Source organism: Microplitis demolitor, chromosome 4, assembly GCF_026212275.2.
Source record: "Microplitis demolitor isolate Queensland-Clemson2020A chromosome 4, iyMicDemo2.1a, whole genome shotgun sequence".
NCBI lineage: Eukaryota > Metazoa > Arthropoda > Insecta > Hymenoptera > Braconidae > Microplitis > Microplitis demolitor.
In genome coordinates, this window is record NC_068548.1 from 3,480,455 (window position 1) to 3,494,235 (window position 13,781).

Below are 13,781 nucleotides of genomic sequence, written 5' to 3' on the forward strand. Positions count from 1 at the left end.
AGATACCAGTGGCGCTTTTGGTGATGTTTTTTTTTTATTTAAACCTTTAAACTACAGTCATTTTTTTTTATTAAAGTTCCATGGAAATAAGCTACTGATTTTTTAACCAATAGGAGAGAGGAATTTTAGGGTGATTTCATTTGTGGATCAAAGGCGGGAATTTTGACTTTTTATTGAGTTGTCTGATAATTTTTGAATTTTTTTATGAGTTTGAATGTAGCAGGCATTAGACAAATTTAAAATTATAAATAATTTTCAAAAAAATATTTATAAAAAATGCACTTGTTAATTTTTTAATTGCGCATTTTTTGAATTTTTTTTGTTAATTATTTACTTTGCTTATTAATGATTTTAAATTTCTCTAACATCTGCTGCATTCACACTTATATAATAAATTGTAAAGAAAAATATTTAAAGAATCGCACTGAGTTGCTTTAAAAAAAATTGAAACTTTAATTAAATAAAAGACAATGTAGTAATTTCGCCAAGATATAGAATTTTAAAAAAATTACTTACAGTTGCTATTAATTAGAAGTTGAGTGAAATTTTTTGAATAAATTTTAGCCTAAAAAATTTGAAAATTTGAATTATAAAATTGACATGAAGATTTTGGAGAAATTTATTTTCAAAGTTTCGTTTAACGGGAGTTCCCAATTGATGTCAATTGTAAGTAATTTTTTTAAATTAATTAATAAAATTTATATTTTTAGATAAAAGTTATCAGTTTATCAGAATAATTTTATCATTCATGAATTAGAAATTTTTTCAATTCAAAAAATTTTAAGTTAACCCTTTTTACGGTAATTCAAATTTACAGTTTGAATTTTGGCGCCAAATAGAAATTAAAAAACTGGTACTAAAATAATTCAAAAAGTAGCGGCAATCGTTACTAGATAGCGCCAGCTTAAATTTCTTCAAGGTTATAAAATTACTCGGACATCATTGAGTGCTTGGTTGATTGAAATTTTTTTTTTTTATAACCATTTTTGACAATAGCTTTTTTAATTTAAAATTTTTTCGTTGATAATAATAATTAGGTGAATTATTTGTTGTATTATAAATAAGTGACGAGTTTATGATTTTATTGGGGATGGTGATTTTTTGAGGGTGAGTTTAGAATGTCGGGGAGCAGTGATTCTGAAGAATTTTTTGATGCTGAAGATGACAGTTTTAATCGTAGCTCAAGGTATTTTTATTTGTTTATTTAAATTTCATAATTAGTTTGTTGGTTTATTATTGAAATTAGTGCTTATTGATGTTTATTCATGTGGATGAGTGAATTTTTATTTTTATTTATGACATGATTGTATCGAAATTTTTTCCACCAACTATGATGTCATGAAAACTTTATTATCGATTGTTGCTGTCATAATATTTATTTTAGCATTTGAAAATAAAACAGTTTTAAATATTTTTTTTCCCGCGATAAAATTTGAAAATTTTTTAGTACTTGAATAAGACTTCTATTAAAAGTACACTAATTTTTATATTAAAATGAAAATTTCTTTAGAAATTCGTATCAAAATTTAATTTGAAAATATGCATATAAAAATTTTAAGAAGATTTAGAAATTTATTTAAGATTTTGCATATTTTTTAATAACATTTTGATATTAAATTTTGATCTGTTTATCAAGTCTTGATAATAATAATAATATGGAAACTAATAGCAGATACAAGTAGTACGGGGTCAATTCAAAAATAGTAAAATATCAAATTAAAAAAGCAGGAAAATAATCGTATGGTGGCCACATTTCTGAAAAACCTAACATGTCGAAATTATAAATATACTGGAAAAATCGGGGAAAAGTCAGGGACTTTCGTTACAAAGCTGGAAAAATTTTTACTTTTTTTTTTTTTTTACTGAAAAAATCCGATAAATTTTTTTTTCTGTCAAAACTGTTGAAAAAGTGGCGCGGCGCGAGTGCGATTGTAATACCGTTTTGAAAAAAAATTAGCAAAAATAGATCCCAATAGCGAAAAAATAAAGCAGTTGGAATTAAAAAGGCTGTTAGAAAAAAAAGTCTTAGTAGAAACCAATCGTCAGGATCTTCAAGCTATTAACATGCATATTGATAAGTTAAAAAACCAAAAACATTAAAAGTATACACAAGTATTGAACTAATAAGTTTCACTATATTTATTATTTGCGTACTTGATTAATATTTTATTAATATTCTATAAATCGTTCTTATTTATGAACTTTATTCCAGTGAAAATGGAAAGTTTATTTATATTTTATTACAAAGTAAGTTATATAAAAATATAGATTTAAGATAAAAAGTAAAAAATTATTCATTTAATAAATAAAAAAAACTCATGAACATTGACAAATAATAAAATAAAGTTTCATCTAACGACAATGATTGATCATTTATTGAACTGACTTATACCATTTTATTTTGAATTAAATAAATATTTCCGATGATTTAATATTGCTAAAAATATTATTGTCCGATTTGCAAAGGTAAATTTAACCCTCCAAAGATGTCAAACTTGAACAGTTGGGTGATTTACACATTGAAAAATGATTAAATTAAATAGTAAAAAAGTATCGATATCATTTCTATGTACAAAAGATCTTTAATTGAAAAATTCCCGAAAACCATTTTGCCCCACTGTGACTATGTCACAAAAACCCCTAGAAACAGTATTACTTTATACTTTTATATTGTGCTATCATCCATCTATACATGCAAATTATCACGCGCAATTTTTCACATTCGTGGCTGTATAATTTTAATGCAATTATGTGATATTATCAATAATCATAATGCATTAATCTCTGCAGCGGCACATAAAATAAGATAATAACAGCAGTTTACATTTACTATTATAAATAGATCCATTAGCGATACCAAATCGAGTATAATTGACATTTTGAATGTAGGCTGTCTATTTAAATTAATGCATTTTTACTGAGTAATGATGTTTAAAATATGGCGACCGAAAAATTTAACAGAAGCGTTATTGCCAGTTTTAATATTTAATTGGGTATTTGGCCATAGGCTGATACAGTATCCGGTTAATAATTTTGAATTTATCCAAACGGTTCTGTATTCCATTATTCTACATATTATTTATATAGTATCCTTGAGTTACGCACTTTGGTATTTTATTACCGCACCATGGTTTTCAAATGGTGATAAAATATACTTGATTGTTATTTTCATAAATATTTTTATATTTATTGCTAATGATGTTATTAGTTGGTTTTATAAAAAAGTAAGTAGTGATTTTATTATTAAAATTTTAATAAAGAAACCTTGTGTGCAGTATAATAATATTCAAAATATCCCATATAACAATCTTATTTAAATCTTGCGTTAATTTGATCACTGGTGTTTTAATTGTCTACGCCTTTGTTTAAGTGTAAATCTTGTTGCAGATATTTATAAAATGTTTTTAATTGCAAATCTTGTGCAGGAATTACAAGAAAACTGTGTTAGGTTCTATCTAAAGAATTATGCAAGCTATCACATGACTTGACAAAATTACTTACACATTTCTTGCGCAAAACTTGCGCCAGAAATTTCTTAAAGATACTCACGCATGGCTTGCGTCAGATTTGCTCAACAAGCGCTATATCTATGTCGTAAGTCAAAAGAAGGGGAAAAGTGACAGTTATATCGCGCATCTTGAGCAAATCTGGCGCAAGTCATGCGTGAGCATCTTTAAGAAATTTCTGGCGCAAGTTTTGCGCAGGAAATGCGTAAGAGATTTTATCCGAGCCATGTGTAAGATATCTGCAATATTATTCCGTACAATATCATTTGCAAGTCATACAAATATCTTGACTTTAAATCTTGCATTAATATCTTGTGACAGATTTATAGATATATAAAGATGTGAACGCGTAAGGATTCCCTGCAAGATTCTTACGTAAAATTAACACAAGACTGCTACAAGATTGTCTTTTGTATGCCATCTTCTGCATGTCTATGAAGTATCTATTAAAAGATTTTAGTGATCAGTGTCTTTACTAGCAACTTGTTACGGAAATTGTTACATGGGATATTCAGTTCATTGGAATAGCAATTCTTTTATTTATTGAACTAACAAATAGTATATTATGCATTTATGATCAAATAACTTTTTGTCGATAGAAAACACAGAAATTAATCTCAAGGAGCATAAAAGTTGAAAAAACACTCGAGTGCCTCGGAATATCAGTGAATAATAAACATGCTTTTAACTTTAATGTAATATGGACTGTTTACTGGATTGTAAGTTCATTTGTACTCAATTTAACGACAATAATATGGTCATTAGATGATATGAATATACTAACAAATATATCACTGACATTGGTTCTTCAGCATCCATTAAATACCAACTTCATAATAGACTTAAATTATGGTTTGCTGATACGACACATGAGAATATTATTTCAGAGTGTAAATAAAGTATTTTTTGATATTGTTAAAATTCAAAATACGAATACATCTATTCATAATTCTTGGTCAAATATTTGTCAACAAAATAAAAATAAATCCATGAGAATTAATTTCATTGCACAGAGAATCTCATCACAAGATATTAACAATATTCTCCAAATTTTCAAGTAATTCTTTTTCTTTTTTTCTGTATTTTTGAATTTCCATTTCGCGATTTTTTGTTAACGACAAAAAATAAAGAAGTTTTGTTTTACAGGAGCATCCATTTAGAATTAACGATACTGTGTCAAAAAATAACAAATATATTTGGATTTCAAATAGTTATGATGCTGGTGTCATCATTTGTTTTAATTCTTACGCATTTGTATTATTTGTATTTGGTATTACTCAGTAATAAAACTGAGAATAATGAAAAATTATTTGAAGTTTCTGTGTTCTTAATTTGGATTGCAAACACTGTTATTAAATTTTTTTTTATAAATTATACTTGCGCTAAAACAATAAGCGAGGTATTTATATCATTAAAACATATATTGGTTTTATCACTTAATCATATTATTTATAATTTGAGTAATAAATATTTATCATTTAAGTGGAAGCGAACTGGTAAAATAATTCACAGACTCGAGTTAAATATGCAAGATAACAAATTACGTAATGAAATTCAGTTATTTTCAATTCAAATGATGCAAAATCATCTTAAATTTTCACCATGCGGACTTGTTGATTTAGGATATTCATTTATACGAGATGTAAGTGAATGTAAAATGTTTTTCGAGTAGTTTTCATTATTTGCACGGAGAGAAAAGAATAGTAATGATTACCATTCTACATAGTAACCAGACTCATTTTCTGTAAAATGGTAAATAATGCTCTGTAGAATAGCATTCATTACCATTTTTCTGGTAATGATTACTGTGTTACATTGAAACAAGTGAAATGGTAAAAATCGCTATCTAGCATGGGAATCAGGGCTATGTAGAATCCTACTCAGTTCCATGCTTGAATAGCTGCCATTACAGTTTAATAAATATATATAAGACAACGAAGTAAACAAACCAAGTAAATAAATGTTTTATTACTAAATATTATAATTTTTAAAATTATTCTTTATCTTTTATCAAAAAATGATTTTCATTGTGAGCAATATTTTAATTATTTCAATAGATTAATTCAATTTCTACATATATTTAAAGTAACTTGAGTTATTTATTTTTTCATAATCTTATTTACTAAATATAAAATAAATAAAACATCGTAAATGTTGCTAGGTAACATTGTAGTCATTTCCATTTGCATAGTTCTCTCATCAATGTAGGATGGTAATCATTCCTATGCTAGCATAGCCAACGTTACCATGTAGAATGGGGGAGATTACTCTCCCGTGACTCTCGACGTTAAAAAATCCTCGTTACTATGTAACATAGTAATAGTTACCATTCTACATAGTAATTAGAACTATTCTTTTCTCTCCATGTGGGATAGAATATAGTTTTTCATTAAATTACATAAAATTTTTACAGTTTGCTGGATCAGTGACGGCTAACCTCGTTATTTTAATTCAATTGAGTGTTCTCAAGTCACTTTGAGAAAATAAGAAACACTCGGTTATTTACAATGGTTATGTTAAATAACTTAGTTGTATTATACAAATAATGTAAATAATGTATATTTTGTTTTTAAATAAAAAAAATAACTATGGTATAAATAAGTGTTTACCCAGTACCCGATATTTACTTAATTTTTTATTATTTGTCGTATTTTTTCAAATTTCTCAAAAATTGTTGGATGGTTTTTCTTGAAAATTAGCACTAAAAAGTTTTTTAAACCTGAATCCTCGATTAAAAACTTGATAGTAACAGATATCGAGTCATTTCCCTTCAGAATTGTATTCTATTGCTGATTGGCTGTTTAATAAATGGCGGGATTTTCAAACATTATTAAAAAAATTAGCAGGCAAATGTTGATAAAAAAAATGTTGATTACTTACAGAAAAAGCAATGGCCGTGACTCACTACCAGCTAGTAATCTCGAAAAACCTTCGACCGCCTTGATGTCCGATGATAATATTTTCGTAAAACCACTGGACCCAAAACCTATAATACAACTAACTCAACCTCAACCATCATCTTTACCACCAAATTCTAGTGACGAATCAAAATCTACAAATAGCAAAACAGATGACGATGAAAAAACATCTGATAAATTAACGGGACGAAGACGTTTTCGTGAACTACGTCAACGTATGCAAACAGAAGATGATGACATACCGATAAATAATTCACCTCCCGATAGTCAGACATCATCAATAGAAGGTGTCTATCCAGCACCAGCAAAAACTACTCATCCATTTCGTATTATCGAACATGATACCGTGAGTCTTCAAAGCATGACATCACTTGGTAGAGTCGGTAGAATATTAGCCGGAGGTCCTGATTCTGTTTCTGGTGTTCTTCATCATGGTGTTTCCTGTCCAATTCCACTAACACGTGATATCCCGATGTCATCAATTCCCAGTAAAGATGAAGATACTGGTTCTGAAAAAGTATCACAGTCATCAAGTGTACTGACGCTATCGGGTGACATTGTCCAAGACTGCGCATCGACTGTCAATGGACGAAAAGAATTTATTAATACTCATTGCGAAGCTAATGTCAGATTACAAGAACCAGATGTCATTGCTAGCACTAAATCTAGTGGCAAATCGATTGATCATCCAGATACGCAAGGACCCGCAGTTGCTCCAGTCGCACCACCGAGACGAAAGAAAAAATCTAAACCACAAACACCAACCGATCTTGCTGTAAGTATTCATTTCAGTTCTATTCTCTGCCTAATCAATGATATAGCTTACAGTTAGATTTAAATCTGTTCTATTGATCAATTAGATTATTAGATCTGTAATTGGTCATTTTTTATTACGAGATCATTTATTGATTAGTAGATTGATTAAAAAGTGTAGCATAGGTATTAGATAATGAGTTATTGTTCATTCGTTGTATGTTCGCTCTAAATCATGATGAAAAGCTATTTTCTGTAATAATGGTATATTGTGTGGCAAGGAAATTACTATTTCAGAGAGTGAGATTGGCCGTTCGAGCCAAAGGCGAAGGCTGCTATCACGAAGTCTGAAATCGTATTTTATTTCATGTTACGCTTTATACTAAGGTGAACCAAAAAAAACCGACTATTTTTTTTTGAGTCTCTTATGAAAATTGGCTGAAAATCGAGCTGATTTTTGGAAAGGCTTCTTAAAACATCGTAAACCAGCAAATTTTCAAAAGAGACTCGAAAAAAAGTACTCGTCTTTTTTTGGTCACCCTACTTTATACTTTTTATTATTACCTGCGTTACTATTCAAATATTCCTATAGACTACACTGAAAAATGCCGAAAATCTCATAAAAATCAATGGAAGTCTATTGGTTTCAATGCAGTCCGGTACTTTTGATTAGATTCTATTAGAATTTTTGAACCGGAATTGTCGCTAAGTTTCAATGTCTGATCTAAGTGAAGCGAGACGATTTCAGACCAATGGCGAATGTGCAAATTAAATTGTCATCTTCGTTGGCTAGAATGACGTATGATTCTGAGACAGAGGAAACAAGAAAACCCTAGGGTAGAAACTGATCATTTTTGACCCGCCAAATCGCATTGATCTGAAATTGACTTTCGATCAGCAAAACAGGCATTGAAACTTATGGTTTTAATGCAGGTGATATGAAAAAAAAATATTTTTAAAGCCTTCTACAGCAGAGGGATCGGTACCTGCATCATCACTGCCAAGTCCAGCTAGTACAATTGAATCAATAACTCGTGAATTTGAACACTCATTGGACATAAGATCTGCTACAAAAGGACAATACGTCGTAAAGCCACAGGCAAGTTTCTCAAGTAATATCGTGTTTTACCTCAGAAATGATAAAATTCCAGGTCGCCTCGAGTCGTTCGAGACCCTGAGAGGATTTTATAGTCACCGATATCGGGTCAGTCTTTTAAAAAAAAGCGAAAAAAGAAATTAGAAAAAAAAAAAAAAAATAAATAAATAAAAAGCATTTGTTAAAGCCTTGTAAAATATAAATCATAAATTCATTCATTTTTTACAGCTAAAATATTTTATTTTTAGTAAATCAAAGCTTTTGTAGATTTTTTTTCATTATTATTATCGTTGGATTTATTTATATTATTTATCATCGACATGCCCTGGCGGATCCGAATTACCGTAATTTGATGTAATCTACAGTATTCGGAAAAATTACAGTAATATAAGACATTCTATAGTAAAAATACGGTATTTTAGGTAAACGTATGGTATTATACTGCAAAATCACGGCATTTTTACCGTAAATTTATGATAAGACGACGGTAATTTACCGTAGAATTGTAGAAAGCCTGCAGTATTTTATTGTAAAGTGAAGTATTGCACTATAATAACTATTAAAATAAAAAAGCATACGGGAAAAATGCCATCTTTTATGGTAAATTACAACGAAATGCGGTAAATTACCGTAACTCGGATCCGCAAAGGTGATTTCGTTACTTTTTTGAAAGCGCCCATTATTTCGGTAGATTAGTTGTTTTTGAATGACGGCAATTAGATGTTGTTTAAATAAATCTATTTAAAGAAGTAGATTCTATAGTAGGTCTATAAACTATAAGTTTATTTTTTTTCGATTGCCGCACAATAATCAAATAGGACGAGGATAAATCAAAAGCTGAAGGACCTTCGGCAGAAGAAATAGAGCGTTTGGAAAAAATGAAAGCTGAGTTGATAAGCTTACAATCTAGTGACAAATCTAGTAGCCCGATGGGTTCTTTATCGAGCAATAGCGTTGGTCGATACTCACTTGGCCAGCACCGATTGCCAGGTAGTCTTCAAGGTACACGGGAACGACGTAAATCAGCTGGTGACCAGGATATGGTCAAACAACTTAATATGTTCGTAAGAACGAGAACTGATTCTGGCAAACGTCTTACAGATATGGTAAGTTTAGATATATTTATGCTTTTTCTCTTATTTACTCTTTTTTTTTACTTTTATTACCGTATATTAACCATGGAAATTTCTATGAAAAAAACGCGGGTAATTCAAATTTTTAAAATACCATTAGCGTTTGAGGCGGGTGCACTTTTGGATTTTCTAAATTATTTTTCTAATATTGTATGGCTTTGAATAAATCCTCACAAAAATGGTAAATTGTGTAAATAAAAACTTTCAGGAGATCTTAGAACAAGTAACAGTATTGAACTTGGATACAGGAGAACGCGTGCCTTTAAGTATAGCTGAAGATAAATTACCTCAATGTATGAATCCCTTGTCATTGCACATCATGCGTTTGACTTCTGAGTATGTTAGCAATTCAAGCCTTGACAAAGAAAAAGAAAGCGATGAAGAAAGTGTCGATTCAAAGATGTCATCGATACCGCCAGACGAAGACGTGTCAGTCGGACGGGTCCGTAAAAAAACCCAAAAGATTAAACGCTTTTTGGGATCTACTGTAAGAAAGACTATGGACAAAGCTAAATCTATAGCACAAGAAGTGTCTCATGCCCGTCACAAAGAAGACGTTATGGATATTGTTGATGATGTCTATCCTGGCGAGCCACAGTGTATCAAACTCAAAGCATCTAATAGTCACAAAGGACCGTATGAATTTTCGAATCTTCAGCATGTCCAGGACTTGAGCGGAGAACATGTAGGTCCTGTTTGGTGCATGAAATTCTCAGCTTGCGGGCGATTACTTGCTACTGCTGGCCAAGATCGTGTTCTTAGGATATGGGTACTCAGAGACGCTTTTAGATATTTTCAAGATATGCGCACTAAATACAATGCAGAGAAGGTAAGATTTTTTAATGTTACTATTTCCTTTTTTTTTTTATTTTATAATAGGATGACTATGCTGGTTAATTGAGATGCATTTGGTAAAAATACTCGTTTCGAAATTATCATGAAAACTAAAATAATTTGTCAGAGAGAGCAACTTTTATGTGATACAGTGGAGTCTCTCTAACATTTACTGAGACGAATTCAAAATTCCAAGAATTCAAATTGTAGAAGTACCCCTTCTTTTTACTAGATTTAAGGATATCCATATCTATAAATTTTGATAAAATATTTCTCTGTACTGGCCTGGTCATCCAGATAATTTCAAATTACCTTGCATATATGTAAAACTATATTTGTTAAAAAAAAAAAAAAAATAATTAAAGGTAAGTCCAACACCGTCCCAAGAGTCATTGGTCTCTCAACAGTCTATGGAAGATCCAAATATAATAGCCAGTGCACTAAGTGAAGTAGAAGGCACAAAAAGTCCATTTATGCCGAAACCCTTCTGCACATACACTGGACATACATCCGATCTGTTGGATGTATCATGGTCAAAAAATTATTTTGTTTTATCATCCTCAATGGATAAAACAGTTCGTCTATGGCACATATCTCGCAAAGAATGTCTATGCTGTTTTCAACACATTGATTTCGTAACTGCAATAGTGTTCCATCCTCGTGATGATCGTTACTTCTTATCTGGCTCGTTAGACGGTAAATTACGACTATGGAATATTCCGGATAAAAAAGTCGCCGTGTGGAATGAAGTTAACGGTAACACAAAATTAATAACAGCTGCTAATTTTTGTCAAAATGGCAAATTTGCTGTTGTCGGATCTTATGATGGCCGTTGTATATTTTATAATACTGATCAGTTAAAATATCATACACAAATAGATGTGCGGTCTACACGTGGTAAAAATGCACGTGGTCGTAAAATAAGCGGAATTGAGCCAATGCCCGGGGAAGATAAAATTCTAGTTACGTCAAATGATAGTCGTATTCGTCTTTATGATTTACGTGATCTCAATTTATCGTGTAAATACAAGGGTTATGTTAATGTAAGTAGTCAAATAAAAGCTAGTTTTAGTCCAGATGGGCAGTATATTGTCGCAGGTTCGGAAAATCAGTGTATTTATATATGGAAAACCCACCACGATTATTCGAAATTTTCAAGTGTTAGACGTGATCGCAATGATTTTTGGGAAGGTATAAAAGCGCATAATGCTGTTGTCACGTGTGCTGTATTTGCACCTAACCCGGATAGTATAATAAGACAGATTGAAGCCAGAGAAAAGTGCGATAGTCATGATAGTAATAATGATAACAATAACGCTGGGTCAAATAATAAAAAACCGGTTGTTGATCCAGTTGTTGAACAAAGGACCAAAGGCTGTGGTGGACATGTACTTGTTAGTGCGGATTTTAATGGATGTATTAAAGTTTTTTTGAATAAAACTAAACCAAAGCATAGTTCACTTCCTGCTTCTGCGCTTGCATAAATTATAGATACTCTTTTTTTTTTTAAGTGAGTTCATATATTTGTAATGGATTAAAATATTTTTTTTTGTAGCAAACGATTATTTTTCTACTTTACCCGCAGAACAGAATTTCGCGGTCGGTAAAAACTCGGTCGGTAACTTTTTTGAGTTGCAATATTTATATAGGTTATATATTTTTGATTAATAAATATTTTTTATTTAATCAATAACACAGAATTTTGTTATTTATGTCAGTAATTATAAAACTGCATTGAATCATGTTGAAAATTTACTAGACAAAAGAATCTAATATTAAAAATTGTGAATATTTTTAAATATTGAAAAAAATTTAATGTGAAAAAAATAAAAAGCACTTTATTAGATAATAAATAGATGCATTAAAAATTGTAAAAATGATTAGATAATTAAAAAGTGGAAACACCATATTACAAAAAAAAATTAATGTGAATCAATTCAATTGACAATAAGGATGTTTAATAAATTGAACAATAAATTATATATTTTATTTTTTTGATGATAGTATTTTTTTGGATTTAATTATATTAATCGTTTTACTATATAAATTTTTTTAATTTTTTTTTTTTTGAAAAGTTTTGAAATTTTTAAAATAACAATCAATGATGAAAGTATGATGATTAAATCAAAAATAGACGTTACCGTTAGTCGGGAATTAAATATGCATTTTTTGAACCCTTGATTCTTTAGAGAAAATCTGTAAAAAAATTAGTGATTTATTTAGACAGTGAATAAACAGATAATTCGTATCGATAAATAATTATTTAATATCTTTTCACGCAACCGATAAAATAAATTTTAAATTTGCACTTAAAATAATTTGTAAACTCTTCTAAAATATTCCACATAAGAAATTTAATGAAAAGTTGCTAGTGAAGACACTAATCAGTAAAATCTTTTAATAGATACTTCATAGACATGCAGAAGATGGCATACAAAAGACAATCTTGTAGCAGTCTTGTATTAATTTTACTTAAGAATCTTGCAGGGAATCCTTACGCGTTCACATCTTTATATATCTATAAATCTGTCACAAGATATTAATGCAAGATTTAAAGTCAAGATATTTGTATGACTTGCACATGATATTGTACAGAATAATATTGCAGATATCTTACACATGGCTCGGATAAAATCTCTTACGCATTTTCTGCGCAAAACTTGCGCCAGAAATTTCTTAAAGATGCTCACGCATGACTTGCGCCAGATTTGCTCAAGATGCGCGATATAACTGTCACTTTAGCCCTTCCTTTGACTTACGACATAGATATAGCGCTTGTTGAGCAAATCTGACGCAAGCCATGCGTGAGTATCTTTAAGAAATTTCTGGCGCAAGTTTTGCGTAAGAAATGTGTAAGTAATTTTGTCAAGCCATGTGTTAGCTTGCATAATTCTTTAGATAGAACCTAACACAGTTTTCTTGTAATTCCTGCACAAGATTTGCAATTAAAAACATTTTATAAATATCTGCAACAAGATTTACACTTAAACAAAGGCGTATACAATTAAAACACCAGTGATCAAATTTACGCAAGATTTAAATAAGATTGTCATATGGGATATTTGAAAAAGTTTTTAATACAGCTAATTATTTGATTGTTTTTATTAAAAATTAACGTCTATTTTTGCATTATATTAAACAATTAAACTATTTTATAAAACAATACTTTAAAGTCATAATGATAATAATAATTAAAATGAAAAAATCTATCTAGTGAAAATTTTCTGATACTCTACCACACTTTTGTCAATTATAAATTTTTTTGATTAGTCATTTTTGTGATTAATTACAAAACAAAATTATACAAAGAAACAAACAAATAAAAACTGAAAGACATTCTAACAGTACATTGAACTCAATTAAGATAACATTCATTTTTGAAAATAGTTAGAAAAATCTTATAGATTAATTAGGAAGCAATGCCATAATATATCAAAATTTATAAAAATATCATGAAATTATGCGAATACTTTAAACTGATCATAAAAAAAAAAAAAAAAAAAAAAACAAGCAAACGACGTATTATGTAAAAGTAGTGAAT

General features: G+C 29.6%; 1 protein-coding gene across 1 annotated transcript; it reads left to right on the forward strand.

The window, feature by feature from the left end:
* The first annotated feature begins 937 nt into the window (after positions 1 to 937).
* On the forward strand, positions 938 to 13,750 carry LOC103574880 (WD repeat-containing protein 44). The gene is made up of 6 exons (XM_008554433.2): positions 938 to 1,186; positions 6,389 to 7,199; positions 8,139 to 8,276; positions 9,092 to 9,379; positions 9,615 to 10,235; positions 10,606 to 13,750. Exons 1-6 carry the CDS (start codon positions 1,119 to 1,121, stop codon positions 11,722 to 11,724), a joined length of 3,045 nt encoding a protein of 1,014 aa, XP_008552655.1. The 5' UTR covers positions 938 to 1,118; the 3' UTR covers positions 11,725 to 13,750.
* The last annotated feature ends 31 nt before the right edge of the window (positions 13,751 to 13,781 follow it).

Bases quoted from the DNA above. Each gene is read 5' to 3' on its own strand.
- LOC103574880 (XM_008554433.2), top strand. From the start codon at position 1,119: ATGTCGGGGAGCAGTGATTCTGAAGAATTTTTTGATGCTGAAGATGAC. The intron at 1,187-6,388 runs GTATTTTTATTT...GATTACTTACAG, and splicing joins AGTTTTAATCGTAGCTCAAG to AAAAAGCAATGGCCGTGACT. The intron at 7,200-8,138 runs GTAAGTATTCAT...ATATTTTTAAAG, and splicing joins AAACACCAACCGATCTTGCT to CCTTCTACAGCAGAGGGATC.